The sequence below is a fragment of the Dysidea avara genome, chromosome 1 (assembly GCF_963678975.1).
Source record: "Dysidea avara chromosome 1, odDysAvar1.4, whole genome shotgun sequence".
Classification (NCBI taxonomy): Eukaryota; Metazoa; Porifera; class Demospongiae; order Dictyoceratida; family Dysideidae; genus Dysidea; species Dysidea avara.
This window is the reverse complement of record NC_089272.1, coordinates 62,971,082-62,987,750: the sequence shown is the minus strand read 5'-3', so window position 1 is coordinate 62,987,750 and position 16,669 is coordinate 62,971,082. Positions and strand designations below refer to the sequence as shown.

The following is a 16,669-nucleotide window of genomic DNA, read 5'->3' as shown; positions in this document are numbered from 1 at the left end:
TTCTTACATCTAAAATATGATTGTCTAGTTGGTATTCATGTTGAGTGATTGAGAGAATTGAATTAGCACACACTTAGAAACATTGAATTTCATTTATCAAACTGTTTTTCAATGAGATATTAAAATCAAGTTTATTTTGAAGGACAATAGAATCATTCTCATGTTTGATAACTCAGTATAAGATGCAGTCATTGACAGATTGAAGGTGACATTCCATTTGCAATATCATTAATATAATACCTAAAATATTAGAGGGTCCAAGGCAGTTCCTTGAGGCACACCTGATAATACAGAAACCAGTGGAGAGCTACAACAACAGACTGTGTGCTAGAAATCACGTACTATATGTAGGTTCAGCTATTTTTCTCATTTGCTCAAACTTTTCTTATGCACCGCTTTCTTTCGGAACTTTGCCTGCCCCTTCACATACGTAGAATAAGTGAGGTATACGGTGCTTGTGTAACTGGAATGCAAATGTTGGTGCATGCCTGGTTACTGAAATTATTTTCCAAAAAAAAAGTGTGTGTTTGTATGTTTGTTTTGTTTGTCTTTCTGCACTCATGTGAGCAAAACTTTGTAAAGATAAAAGCAGTCTGTATGTGAGAAATAAAAGTCATATAGCACCTGCATGTATTAAGCTTCTGGGCAGGTAAGCTTTACACCTTTTTCATATGGTCACTTTAAACCAGAGCCACCTGGTTGGTGTGTTTGTTTGTATGAGCTCGAAGTCGTAAAAGTATGTTATCAGCAGGTTCAACCCTACAAAGCAGTTAGGTTAATCTCAGGTTTGCGAAGTTGAATTTTTTTGGTGAATACATAAAGTGCTCATTAGACAATTGTGACTGGATCTGTGAATACCCAACACAATCGCGTAAACCTGAATTTGCAATACTGTAAGCATTGAATACAATGGGTGAAATATGTACTTGCATATTATTTTTAAAAAGAGTAAATTTTTTTGAACGCTTTGTTCTTAGTGGAGTAAAGAAAGGATCTAACAATATAAACTTGGATATCATCTTATTAATTCACCTACTTAAGTGAAGCTCATAAATCTTTGTTTTGTACCAGTAGATCAGACTCAAGAATATGAAAGTTGTGTGTGTTTGTTTATGTCATATCGAAATGATAGTACACGAATGATCTTACTTCACTAAATTTGCCTTTGTACATAGTGAAGAAAGAAACACTATACTCAGTGATCAACTCCCCTACTCATGACTAACATAATGGTGCAAATTTCCACTCTGTGTGTCATTCTGTTTATTACCATTTCAGTATTAGCCTGTAGTTTATTATCCCTATACTTGCTGTACATATCGATCTTTCTGTTATAGCTACTTTGTAGGGCTGTAACTCCCAAAGTTGTTGGCATATGAAACTGAAACTTTGCCAGAGCATGCACTGGGATAAGTACATAGTTCATAAATATTAATAAACAGGAATTCGAAATATGCACAATTGTGTCAGAATTTTGAAGACCCGGTCACAATTGAATATCATCATGTAATGATTGCTTGTGAACAGAAACTGGATTGAACTGAGTTATTCAAACTCACTTTTGGGTGTCCATGTAAAAACAGTGTTAGTTAATTCATGCCGGTAAAGCAAATAACTGAAGATGTCATAAATGCCTTTCATAATGGAGCATAAAAATAAACAGAAAAAATGGTGTATCTAACCTCGTAGGCTACCAGAAATAACGGGAGTTCTTCTAGAGGTGAAAACAGAAATGAAGGGCTATCCTTAATGCTTTCTCTTTACAATTTATGGTGTTGCATCAACAATAATTATTCTTTCAATAATCGGTATTGGGTTGATACTGGCTACTAGCCGATTACATAATTGGTATTGATTGAATCTAAGCCTACATTGCACTGTGTAGTATAATGATGTGGGGGAGGCTAGACATACATGTAAGTTTGTTATGTGTTGACCAATTGTAAACTGAGGTTTTAGGGGTAGTAACAGCCATTTGTCTCAACTGTGTAGCAGTAGTAAAAAATGTACTTAAAATCTGTTTACTATGAGTAACTTTTACTTGTGGTATGCATCCAACTTAACATTTTAGCCTAGACTGAGCTGTATATCAATGTCATGTCACTAATATGAGTCAGTTAATAATGATGAGGATGAGTGTTAGTGTATATCGGATCGGTTATCAGTATCTGTTAATTCTGTGGTGTCGGCTAATGCTGTTGCTTAATATCAGTTATTGGAATAATTGGTTAATTTAGTTATTGGTGCAATACTAACAATTTACATGACAGACAGACTATTAAACTGTTGAGAAGATATGACGACAGTAAACTGTATTTTTACCGCATTGTAAATAAGTGCCCATAACTCACGATCACATGCCTTTACGAACACTTGCCTTATACACACGAGCGAACACTTGCCCATAACTCACGAACACTTGCCCATAACTCACGAACACTTGCCTTTACAATCACTTGCCTTATACGAACACAAACAAAATAAGAGGTTCTTACTCTTAGCAAATCCTATGGTGTACAGTATAAGTTTTGCTGATTAGAGCTTTCAATTGTTTCAGCGCATATGCCGAAGGGATTTACATGTGTGTAGAGTAGTGCTGAAATGAATAGCAATTTTTACTATTCGAATAGTTGTGAATAAAACGACTGAATATTTGATTATTCTTTAAACTTATACTTCTATTGAATAAGTACCGAAACCTTTTGTTAGGGAGCAAGGTAGCTAAAGTCTAAGCACCATTTCTAACAGTGTCTTTTCTAAAATAGAATTTTTATAGCATAGATATATACATCACTTCAATTCATTCACAATCTTAAGTTTCAAGGCTGGCTTTCCATCCCCGCCTGTGGAACTCTCTACCTACAGTGGATTTAACAGCTCAGATAACATCTATCAAGCACAAATTGTACATCTATATGTGGAATCACTTCATACAAGAGTTTAATGACAATGATGTACATACCTTCCACTACTTCTGTCCCTGTAGCCAGTGTGTTAGAACGACAAAACCTCCACTTTACAACAAACTATCATAACTTTACCTCCCCACTTTTCCTAGAAGAAACCAATCAGTTCTGTAACTAATTAATTATCTAATTTTATCCTAGTGTACTTTAAGTTTTGTAGTTAATTAATTTTATGTTAGTGTAATTTAGCCTTTGGCAGTACTTGCCATTGGCTTTCAGTACCTGTGCTGTAAAACATTAATAATAATAATAATAATCTGAATACAGTGTACGAAGTGCTAACGATTATTTGAATAGTGTGGTAACGAATCGAATAGTGTCGTACCTACCGAGTAGTCAAATAACCAAATAATCGTTTCAGCACTAGTATAGAGTGTTATTAATTTTACCCTGTTTGTTTTAATTTAATATATTTTTATGGCAAATAGAATTCACTGGTTTGTCACATTCTAATAGAACATGTATATCACACAGTAGCTATCTTTGTACATAACAAAAGAACTAACAAACCAGTATGAATTTATACTGTAGATATAGTTAAAATATTATTCATATATTTTTAAACCAGGCGCGCGCCCACAGCCGGCCGAAAAAGCCCGGTTGTGGGCGCGCGTCTGGTTTACTGAAATTGTTTTCGTAAAAAACGTGTGTGTGTACCTATCTACCTATCTATGTTTGTCCGTACGCACCCACGTGAGCAAAATCATTAAATAATGGTAACAGCAGTTTTTACGTAAGGAGTAAAAGTGAAATGAAACATGTATTAAACTTCTGCACAGGTCAACTTTGCTCTGAGGTGGTTTCTTTTCGGCGGACTAAAATACAGGTGTGGCGACTTTCCTCAGACTTTGCAAACTACCTTCCCTTTGAGGTTTTCAGGCGTTTAACAACTGAAAAACAACGGTGCAGGCCTCGTACACTACCAGGAATAGCCTATCGCTTCGAGTTGAAAGGGGGCGTATCCCTTACATACGTGAACGAAAATGAAGAGTAGCTTTGAGGCTTTGTCAAGAGAATTTGTAAGAAAAAACATGATGGTCAAACTATAAAACAGTTTAGAAGATAGTTCTGTGCGTAATGTGTTGATAAAAGCAGTTTGTTTACCAAACGCTTCCTTAGCAGTGCATAGCAATGTAATTGAACGAATTGCGAATATTTCATGAATTATAAAATACGAGAATTAGCTAATAATATTATTGCACAACCAAAAACTACCCTATTGTAAAGTAGTAATACATAGTTGGTTAATTCATAGTAGTATATACTGTCTATAGTTATTCCAGATGAGTTAGCTAGCTGCATGGCGCCTGGTTTTTAGAAGTAGCACAACATCAACTTGTTATATATATTATTTTGTTTTGCTACTTTCTTATTGCTTGAATCCCCACTTCAATTTGAATCAGTAGTATTCAGTACTAATGTACGTACATAAATATACTAGTTATGTAGTTTATGACTAGAAGCTAAGGTACATATGAATTTACACACAATGGTATGTACATCTGTTATGTTATTTGTTACAACTGTAGTATTAGTGAAGGGTGCAGTAGTGATTGATCATATTAAAAATAGTGAGTGACTTGTATTGTGTATTATTACCATTACCAGTATCATGTGTGACCTGTAGAGGATGAAAGGCCAACATTGAGAGACCTCAATAGATATTTTATCTGGGAATATGCTAATGAATGGAAAGACATTGGAATAGAGTTGGGATTAACACTACATGTACTTAATATGATTGAGGCAGACAATCCTCGGCAATGGCTTTCTTGTTTCCAGAAGACACTAGACAGGTGGTTGAAGTTAACTCCTAATGCTACATGGAGATCACTGGAGGTTGCTCTTACTAATGTGAGAAGACATCATCTTGGTCTTGATCCAGTTGATCATGTGTATGTATCAGATGATTCATCTATACATGGTGAGTGTACTTGTGAGCTGTAGGTAATTACCAACTATGAAATGTATTTAAGTGAAATTTAAGTGGTTCTTGGGGAGACAGGACAACCTGTAAACATTAGATCGGTCAAAATATCTTATGTATGTATTTTAGTGACTATGATCACCTGCAAACACAGTCAACCATAGCTATAGGCACTATGACTTTACAGCGAAAATGCATTGTTACAGAACAGGCAGAACTTGTCTTCTACTTTTCCCTAATGCTTACATGTCATGTTTCTAGCTACAGTATAACGTTTATATGATTTTCTGGTAGAAACTCTGTAGATATGCAATGGCCACACAATAAAGTGAGCATTAGATAGAATATGTTTAAACATACATAGTCAAGCAATAAAAATTTTAGTGGTAGTTGTCAGATTGCAAATAAGGCTAGAGATAAGTATATACGTACTGTATGTGTAATCATGGAATTTTCATTTTTGCGATTAAATTGGTTAGTAATTATTGACTGAGTTCTATGGAGCACCCTCGGTTTGTTCCAGCCAGAAGAGGTCTGCAGGCATGCCCTGAATTTTGCTGTGGTTTTCATAGGCCTTTACTGTACTCTGTATGCTAAACTATTTAGTAACCACCCAGCTGTTATTGTGTACGATAGGTTGCATGTTTCTGTGTCTGTATGTGATATGTCTGTATGTGATGTGTCTGTATGTGATGTGTCTGTATGTGATGTGTCTGTATGTGATGTGTCTGTATGTGATGTGTCTGTATGTGATGTGTCTGTATGTGATGTGTCTGTATGTGATGTGTCTGTATGTGATGTGTCTGTATGTGATGTGTCTGTATGTGATGTGTGTGTATGTGATGTGTCTGTATGTGATGTGTCTGTATGTGATGTGTCTGTATGTGATGTGTCTGTATGTGATGTGTCTGTATGTGATGTGTCTGTATGTGATGTGTCTGTATGTGATGTGTCTGTATTAGAGCTGAAACAGATATCCGTATGATCCGGATATCCGGATAATAATTTACTATCCGGATAGTACTTTGAAGCCAAGCGGATAGTAATAACTTAAAGCCATTTATCTGTCCAACTTTCTCATCACTAGATGAATCAATTTTCATCATGGAGAGTTAGCTAAGCTAGATTATGTGAAGTTAACAGTAGCCTGGTAAGTTAATCAGCTTGCTCGCGACCATGCCCATCGCTAAATTACGAAGGGAGGCTGTGAATGTTGCTGAAGAGGTTCAGTTGTAACAGAATAGTTATTGCCTTATAAAGAGTTCTTTACGACTAGTTGTACCTGGAAAAAGTCTTGTAGCAACTGCTACATCTTGTATTCATGTTTTCTCCAGCTGCCAATCTTGTTACAGACAGTGCAAAGTAACACTGTAACATTACCACAAACCTTTTGCTATCATGTTAATGTTTGTTTTGCTTCTAGTACTAGTAAAACAAGGATGTTTACAATAAACTATAAAATGTTTCTATAGCAAGTGATGATGTCACTATCCGTAGGATATCCGGATAGGTTTTGTTCAGGATATCCGGATAATAAAAGTTGCTATCCGTTTCAGCCGTAGTCTGTATGTGATATGTCTGTATTCAATGATTCATGTATGTATACATGGTGAGTGTACTTGTGAACTGTAAGCTGTTACTATAACTACCATGTACGTACAAATTTTCGAGGGACATGGTTTTGCAGTTGCTTAGCTGTCTGCCAATTTCATCCTTGAAAATTAACGACCAATGCTAGTCCTATACTGCATAATAGATAGTTGGAGTGAAAAACAGTAAAATATCTCCAGTAAAATATAACTGTACTGATATTGGTCAATCCATGAAAATTAATTACCTTGAAAAATTGTGAAAATTTGTATGTATACGGTTTAAGTGAAATGATAGTGTGTGCTTGGAGAGACAGGACAACCTGTAAAGCTCACATCAGTCAGAACATCTTATGTACTGTATGTATTTTGTGGCTATGGTCACCTACAAACACAATCAACCATAGCTACTACAACTTTACAATATAAAATGTATATATAGCAGAATAGGCAGAATTTTTCTATGTACTACCTAATGCTTACATTTCATGGTTAGTGCTGCCATGGTATATCGATAGTATTGATATAACAAGGTGGTGATATGGCCAATCAGTTATATTGATGTATCATGATATAGTATAGTGATGTGGGGGAAGCCAGACATATGGTATTTGGCATTTAATTAAGTTATGTGTTGATGGTTTAGCGGTGGACACGTGCTAACCTCAAAGTAAACTGTGAGGTTGTAAGGTTTGTATGAAGTGCCAGCCATTTACTTGGTACACATCCACTTTAACTTTTAACATACATTATAAAACTTTGCGTGGGCGAGATCAAAGGAAAAAGTGTACTTTAAATTTCATAAAGTACACTCTCAGCCTGCCAACAGCTTCATCGACCACAAAGAGTACTTTATTGCACCGCAAAGAGTGCTTTATTGAACGAATAAAGCACTCTTTGCAGTGTAATAAAGCACTCTGTGTGGGCAATAAAGCACTCTTTGTGGGCAATAAAGCACAGTTGCTCATGTGCTCTAGTGCAGGCTAATAGCTGAAGGCTGATAGCCTCGCCGCGCTGAGTGATCAATCACCCCAGCCAATACGAGTTCTACCACTGGATTGCTTTTATAGACATACCTAAATGCTTTGATGATGGGTGGGAGAAGGTAACGTTGCTGTTACGATTGTTAATGTAAACGGACAAGCCCTGGAGATATCACGGAAATATTTCACCATGTGACTCACAATAAAATCGATTGTGGGTTGCGAGCAAAACTTGCCAAAGTACACGATGAGCGTCTACCATGCCAAACTATGGTGAAATACGTGTGAGTTATTTTGTTAAACTAGTTTGTGTGCGTTCAGGCTGCTAATAGTTCGTGCAACGCGTGTTAATTACGAGTCCTAGTGTATGGTGAAGCTACACGACTAGAAAGTTCCATAAATCATTTAAAGCATAGCCTTGCTCGTGCTATATGAAAAATAAAGCACTCGGCGCTCGGCCTCGATGCTAATAAAGCACTCGGCTTCGCCTCGTGCTTTATTAACATCTCGGCCGCGCACCTTGTGCTTTATTTTTCATATAGCACTCGCGGCAATGCTTTAACATATACGTAATGATTTTATACGTATATTTTTGTCTTATTGTTAGTTCTGTAATAATATTTTATCATGATAATATATTCATATCATGATATATTGTACTTTGCGTGGGAGGATCAAAGCGATCCGCATATTGTATTGTCCATGCAGTACTAATCAACTGCATAACTGTACTGTATGAGTCATACAGTACAGTTATGCAGTTAATTGGGCAAATACAGTACAGTTATGCGCTTAATTGGGCAAATATAGTACAGTTATATGTGACTGGATCTGTGATAACAGGACATAATCACACAAGCCTAAATTTACAGTACAAAGCATTGAATACATTGGGTGAAATATTTGCGTATTATTGAAAAAAATTAGGTAAATTTTTTGAACGCCTCTTTCTTAGTGAAGGAAGCGACTAATAATACACACCTGGATATCATCTTATTCGCTTGCTCAAGAGGAGTTGCAAAATCTTTGTTTCGTTGCAGTAGACCCAAGGATACGTAAGTTATGAGCGTTTGTTTACATCACATCGAAGCGATCGTACGCGATCGATTTTTCATCACAAATTTCACCTTTGTATGCAGTGAGGAAGGGTGAGTAAAGGTAAAATGTACCCAGTAGTTGATTCCCCTATTCGTGGCAAACATGATGGTGAAAAGTTCAGCTCTGTACCTCACTCAGTTGGTAAGTTACAACCGTTTTTGTAAACACCTGTAATTTATTTTACCTATAGTTGCTGTACAAATAGATTTTTCTGTTGTTGCTAGTTTGTAGGGCTGTAACTCCAAAGTTATTGGCATATGAGGCTGAAACTTTGCCAGTGGGTGAACTTGGCTAAGTAGATTATAAATATTTAATAAACAGGAATTTGAAAAATATGCGATTATGTCCTGTTTTCGCAGATCTGGTCACATATGGAGAATATATTTAAGGAATGTTACGTAAACAACACATTGTAAATTGCTAAAACCAGCCAAAATATTCCTATGAGTTCGTTCTACTGCTAGAAATAGATTGTATAAACACTTAATACTGGTCATCTGATCACGAAGCTTTTTAAACACGACTCCATGCACTAAGACAGCACAATTGATCACGTGCGAGACATTGTAAATAGCCAAACTAATCCTGTTAGTTTGTTCTACGACTAGAAATAGATTATATGAACTCTTACTGATATCCCTATCACCGAAAATCACAGCGGTTTGAGTACTACGTAGAGAAAATTGCTCCGAGCCAGACAACCAGGAAGTACAATATAACACTTAAAGCACTGCCTTGCTTGTGTGTACGAAAAATACAGTACTCAGGGGTGTCTTGAGGCAAATACAGCACTCGGCTTCACCTTGTGCTGTATTAGCCTCTCAACACACCCCCTCATACTGTATTTTCCGTACACACATGCGGCAGTGCTTTAACTCTAACATAAGCCTTTTAGTAGAGTGGAATAGTACAATGTTGGTGCAATTTTTGATACAATTATGAAACTTTCCATATAAGTTGTACTCCTTGTGACATAACTTTTTTTGGATATAGAGTCATCACATATTTGACCTTTGGTGACCTTTACAGCCTTTTTGTATTGACAATTCAGTGTTTTTATTTTCATCTCCCTGAGGCATCATTTTGCACAGTTTCAAATTAAAGGTGCTGCTAAAAAGAACCACTCGGCTTTTATTTGAAGTCAATAGGTGATTGCATTCCAAAGTTATGATCAATTATGTTAACCATGATATTCTATGAATAACTTACCCATTAGTAATTTACACCCCAAGGGCAAATAATTTTATGAAAAATGATCATAACTTTGTAGTGGAATGAGATACTAACTTCAAACACAAGTCAATATGTGACTGAATTTGACAAAACAAGGCTTCGACGCACAAAGCTTTGTTACGAGATATGGCGATTTTAAGGAATCATTGTGTAATAACTTCCCAGTGCCTACAGCTGTGCAAACAAAATTTGCACCAATTGTTCATCTGTTCACTAGCTATCACTGAGTGGGTGTATACATTTCTGATACCCAAACTTTGCCCTGTTTTGAGCAGCTTTTTTTCGAGTGGGTAATAATATCACAGATGGTAGTACTAAGGGTGGGAGGGTGGGGGTGGACGGTGGTCTTAATATACGGGTATAAAATGGAGTAAGAAGACGATTTGAGTCCAGAGGCCAAGTTTGGGCTCTCCATGGCCCTCAAATTACTCCAAATTGACTGAGAACACTATTGGCGAGCTCTCTGTGAAGTCCCAGCTCACTACACACCATTATCACAAAGCCATGGCCATTTAATGGTGCCAATCTCACACTCGTGGCTTTGACAGGGTCGGAAGAAAGCTGCTACAGAAACCAGACTTGCCAGTGCTGAAGGAAGTACAGTGTGAAATATGATAGTGTATTAGGCCAGCAATCCATTTCTAGTAAAATCGTAAGTTTGATTTTGTGTGTGTGGAAGCCTTGTTATATGAAATCCGGTCACATATAGTTTTTGGATCAACACCTTTAATTTGATGCTATGTTTTAACAGTGTAAAATAATGTCCCAAGGAGATAAAGACAAAAATGATCAATTTTCAGTGAAAAATGGCTCTAAAGGTCACCAAAGGTCAAATCTGTGATGGCTCTATATAAAAAAAACATGTGTCATGAGGAGCACAATTTGTGTGGAAAGTTTCATAATTGTATCACAAAGTGCACGAAATGCTCATTTTTTGGTGCTATGCCGCTCTAATATTGGTGATATATGATAGAGAGTTTTTCTATATCGTGGCAGGACTAGTCATGGTATAGTTATAGCATTTATATGATTAGAAATATAGAAGTGTCATTGTGGAAGGTGGTATAGTGCAAACAAGGCTAATTTTACTAGTATATTAAAATTATTAATTTAAAAATGAAGCAGGGATCCAAGCAAGTGAAACAAGAGACGAATGATGGTATTACAGCATAGCTCGGTGGGAAAATCCCCACATTGGCATGTTATACTGTAAAACAACCATTTTGTTCAATGCCAAAGTAGGGATTTTTCCACCAAGCTATGCTGCGATACCATCATTCATTTCTTGTTTCACTACTTTTTATTGCTTGGATTCCTACTTCACTTTAAAAATATACTAGTTTGTTTGGTTTTTTGTTATAGCATACAGCTATACACATGTGACTGTTCTATTAGGGTGACTGTTGTATGAGAGTATCTCGAGTCATCCTTTCACCTATCAGTGATGTGTCACTATTTCATATTGGCATTGTGCTAGCATTATGAATGCAGCTAGGCCAATAATAATGGAATGTGATATTGTGATAGATTGTTAAGAGATATAGTCTCAGTGCTCAATTGTTATTAATCAACCAAGATCACATTAACAAAGTAATAGGTGTGGCACTGAACCTATCGTGAAGTTACAGGTATCTACAGAATGTAAGTGCTTAATTAAGTTCTTGAAGTCTAAATATGCTGCTGAAGGATAGGGAAAATTAATGCCTCAATATGGTTTCATTGCATGAGGAATAATGAAGACAAGCATGATTGAAGATAAAAGGAAAGACAAGGCGCAGAGGACACACAATCATCTGAACCCAAAAGGCACATCCCACTGGTGAGTTTGTTATTGTGGCTTAAGATGATGGCAGTGCGCTACTTTGTTTGGCCTCCAGCCTTGCAATTGTGGTCAGGCAGGCACGCTGGCAGGATAGCAGGCAGACAAAAATTCAAGTTTTGGTGTCTTCTTTTACAAATTCTATATCCGGCCACCTGCAAGTGTTTTCTTGTTTTTAATGCTACATTTGATGTTAGATGAACTAATATTATTCCATAAAGGTGATTTTCGTCACGCAAGATGGAGGGATCCCTACTCAAACAGAACTACTGTACTGTATATACAAAAATTAGTTTCAGTAAGGATCATAGGGAAACGATTAAGGGAGGTCACCTACATTTGTAGATATAACTAGTGGACATGTATTCCCTAATTTGGTCTACACCCATGACTGAAGCAGGGATTAAATATCCACTAGTATATCTGCAGCTATAAGCGACTTCCCTTGTTTCCCTAATCTTTTCTATGGTCCATAATCAAACTTAAAACATTTCCTCATACTTGTTTGTTTACTTTTTGCCATCACAAGGCACTACCATGAATTGATACCTTGAGCTGTCAGCAAAAGGAAATGGGACAGAAAGGAGGACTAAGGTAAGTCCATGATACGTGAATTTTATGTACTGCGGTATACCAAAAGGCACCTGTTAGGCTGAAGGGATGTTGAACAATGAAAAAATCTTAGCTGTTATCAAGTTATACTTGTCTGAAGGGGTAGCTACTGTACTAATGTATGAAACACACTCAACATGTGTAGCTTGTTCCAGTCAGCTGGGATTGGGGTCTGCAGACATGCCCTCAGGTATTTGGAAAGCAGGTTGGATTTTGAAATGATTTAATGGGCTTCTGGGTTCAGTGAATTGAATATTCAGTGGATTGAATTGAATGGTGGAATGAATTTGAAATGATGGGCAGGAATGGAACGGTGAATTAGATAATTTCATTTAGTGGTCACCTCTTTATAAGACCGTCAGACCTTCAGTGCTAAAGTGCTAATAATAAAATAATAATTACATAACCAAGTAATGAGAATAATACACAGTTTCGTCATTATAGGTCATAAATAATGTTACGACGAAACCACTAGGTTTAGAAATATGCAATTGCTGGCATTGTGTTTAGCAATAAATAATAGAACAAATAAACAATGAAATTATCTTTTCATTGCCTGGTTAATGAATGCTAAAGATTTTCCATATAATGCCTGCCAATTAATGCCTACCACATTGCTAAGCAACCAGTGGATGAAATGCAGCACACGCAATCTTGCATGCTGCAAGAATTATTACTGGTAGAAACAACACTGTTCGCTTATGTTGAGGTTAGTTCTATGTAATGTATACTCCAACTATATTATACTACTTCTCCGCAGATAGTTTTTAGGGTATTCCGTTTGAATATTAATGTGCAAAAATATTAGAATCCACTTGCATGATTTTTGTTTAAAGGTACTGAGATGCAGAGTCTTATTGGACCAAATTTGTTAAGTTTGTGCTACTGTCTTATCACTGATACTGCACTGTATGGTGTGTATGTGGTGAATGGTTTCTAATTGGCGAGTTATTAAATCAAATGGCAAATTTCTATGCTGAAGAACTAAGTTGACTGTACCGACCCAGGATTTAATTTAGATAGAGTAAGGGGACAATTTTGTTTTTAAGGTTGATACAGTAAAATAGAATAGTTGTTCTTATGAGACTTGTTCAAGTTGTGTTTGTATGAAGCTTCCCTAAACATACCAGTACTGTGTATTTTATACATATACGGCTAGTCACACATGTCAGAGAACATGAAACATGCTTTGAAAATCTTTAAGATCACTTCTTTTCTTTCATTGTACCTTTGTGGTACAACATCAGGTGAGGACAAATCTATTGTAGTGAAGACTTTTCTCTTCACCTTGCAGAAAAAAAAACTGATTGTACATTAAATATTGTTTATAGCTACTGTAACAATCAAACCAAGCACTGTAATGTTACCATTACATTGAGTGATAATGACTACAATGGCAGTGCTAATATACGTAGATGTATAATGATCTCACCAAGTATGATGTATGATTCAATATTTGTGAGAGGGTAGCTGTGTCCATAGTGTATGTACTAAGATTGTGCATATAAGATATTGTGTTATGTAGTGTATAGCTTACATTGTATGATTGTGTTTGTACCATAAAATCGTTATATAGCCATTTCATTGTATAGCTTACAATGTGTTACTGCTGTATGTATAATGAAATTAAGTTATCGATGACTCTCTATGATAGTTTTACTCTGGATTAGCTGGTCCTATAATTTTTAACATAATTTTAGTGGACAAGGTTGTTGGTCCTATTGGCACTGGTGACATCAGCTTTATAAGTTGACCATATATTATGTATGTACACTGTGCAAGTGGGTTGACCCTTTTTATCTGTACAGTGGGCCCCCATTATATGAACTAATCACCCTTAGTGCATTTGGATAATGAAAAGGTTCTGATTAATGAAGTTTATACTCTAATAGAACATACACCTTAGTCAATATTCTAATAGAACAATCACTACTGCAGCTCAGATAAATGTTCAGATAATCAATGGCCGGATAATATAGAGGGACCACTGTACAGTTTGCTTTGTCTCACACTTTGGGTTAGAGGCAGGTGGACCATAGATGATCATGTCATTTCATCATCATTGCTTGTGAATCTCATGTTGAATGTCTATATGAGGAGTAGAATTGTCATTTCTATTGAGTGCACAGATACCCCATACCTATGAACAGACAGACAATTGTTTTCATAATAATTTGGATATATGTATTCCCATAGTATATTGTAACGTATTTCAGATGTGGGAAGAAGTATTTAATTAATATTAAAGAAAGTGTTTGATACGGAAAACTAACGACTCGATATGGTTTCGTTGGATGAAGAAGAAGACAAGCAGCCTGATTGAAGATAAAAGAAAAGACAAGGTGCAGAGGGCACACACTCATCGGAACCCCAAAAGGCACATCCCACTGGTGAGTTTGTTATTGTGGCGTAAAATGGTGGCCTTGTGCTGCTTCATTTGGGCTCTAGGCTTGCGACTGAGGTCAGTGAGTGAGGCAGTGAGGCTAGAATTCGAATTTTAGCGATTTAAAAAAAATTAATATCCGGCCACCTGTAAGTGTTTTGTTGTATTTAATGCTGTTTTATGTACTACATGGACTAGTAGTCTAGTACTATTCCGTAAAGGTGATTTTCGTTTCGTAAGATATCTCTAGAATGATTTTTAAAAGCGGAATTTTGGGCGGCGCACAAAAATTTCACCTGGATTCCTACTTAAATGGTACGACCGTACCGTTTGATAGTGAATAAATAAATAATAAATAACTAATGTTTGAGAAAACTACAAGGCCTAAGGCTTCGCACTCACTGGGAATAGAATCCATGTTGAATGAAGAGACGATCATATAATGGGGGAAGGGGGGTGTTTTTGGGGAGGTGATAGACACAGTACGACGATTCTATTTAACGCTGATCACAACAGCTAGCATGTGACAACCATTACAAAGCAGTTAATCAACAACGCAGATTCAAATAGCAATCTAGATGAACTAACTACTGATCATTTGTTTTTGAAAATGTTGCCAGCTGGCACGATAGTGTCTCAAGTCACCATGTCAGCTGCCAGTGGAACAAGATAAAGGATATGTTATCATGTTAACAATATCATTTCAGTGTTTGTTTATTAGCATAATTTGTTTGTTTTGTACTGATACTTCATCCTTCACCTAGCGTGCTTGTTGAATTAGTGTTTTCGACCTTCGGCCTTGCTTTACTGAGTAATCGTCATCAATAGCTGACATATGAAAAAGTGTGTCATGAAAAGGTGGCACTGAGAAGAAAAAAAGTTGTCATTTGCTGGAATGGAACCCTAGACCTTTGGGTTAACAGTTCTATGCGCTAATGCTTTGGCTGTTTGTTCGTGGTTTTGACAGGAATGTAGCTCAAGTTTTCCTCTACACCAATGCCTTCAATGCTCTGTAGAGAGTGAACAAAAGCATGTAGCGATTTGTAACAACAAACTTGGAGTTGCTAGATGATGAGCTCTTAATTTCATTAAAGTCCCGTGTTGATATACACTTTGGTTGCCGAGTTAGCGGTGTTATGAGAAAAGAATGCAGACAGACTGACAGCTTTTCAGCTTTATATATTACAGATATCAGTTCTAGGAAGACTACAGTTATTGGCATCCATGGGCACCACACTGAAGAAATCTATGCTGTATATGTGGTCAACAGCTACAAGTGTAGCACCCACAGTGCAGACAGTGTGACATCCTCATGTGACTAGACCATAAACCACAATAATTCACATATTGAAGGAAATGTACATTGCTGTATATGGGCTTATGAGTGAACTGTTTTGGTGATCTTTGTAGCCAACTCTGTGCAATGCAGCGTACTGTATCTAGTAGGCTTGATAAAAACGCGTCAGGATAATCCACCTGCTTACACTACAGCTAGGAAAGTCATCTAGTAACAAACTGTTGTATACTGGATAAGCTTCCTAGGTTATACGTATTGAGCTTTAATTTTTAAGCTTTAATAGAATGAATAACAAACTACAGTATGTATGTAAACAAATCCATCTTTAAAGTTTTGACATTGCATGGTTTTACATATGGAATGGTGTCTGCAAGAAAATGGCCCAGTTTGGGCTATTGTTGCTCGAAATGAAGTCAACAATAACTCCCACACAAACAGTAATTCATGTAATGAGCCTTGCTACTTGTATTCCAAGATTCTGTCTCTAAAATTGGTTATGCCTGTGAATGAGTAATGGCTAATTTCATTCTGCTTGAAATACACTCACTTAAAAAGTATGCACCAAAATTTGGTGATAAAGAGTTAAAGTTGATATCAGATTTAATGTCAGAGTACCCCCAGACCCCTGCTTCTGCTTTTCACTGCAATGTATGCATTAGAGATGCAACAATATATCGATATATCGTGTAGCGTATTGTTTTAAGACAATATTTCTGTAGGTCAAACTGTATCAATATATCACGTATTGTGATATATCGACAT

At 36.5% G+C, this 16,669-nt stretch overlaps 1 protein-coding gene across 3 annotated transcripts in view; it reads left to right on the top strand.

The window, feature by feature from the left end:
- LOC136240361 (uncharacterized) overlaps nt 1-16,669 on the top strand; it is a 66,738-nt gene that overhangs the window by 21,354 nt on the left and 28,715 nt on the right. Inside the window, exons 4-5 of one of the 3 annotated variants that reach the window (XM_066031318.1) lie at nt 4,496-4,537; nt 4,594-4,890. The exons of the other annotated variants lie outside the window; for them this stretch is intronic. Of the exons in view, the coding sequence (XP_065887390.1) occupies nt 4,496-4,537; nt 4,594-4,890 (339 nt within the window). The remainder of the gene's footprint in view (nt 1-4,495; nt 4,538-4,593; nt 4,891-16,669) is intronic. 3 annotated transcript variants of the gene reach the window in all.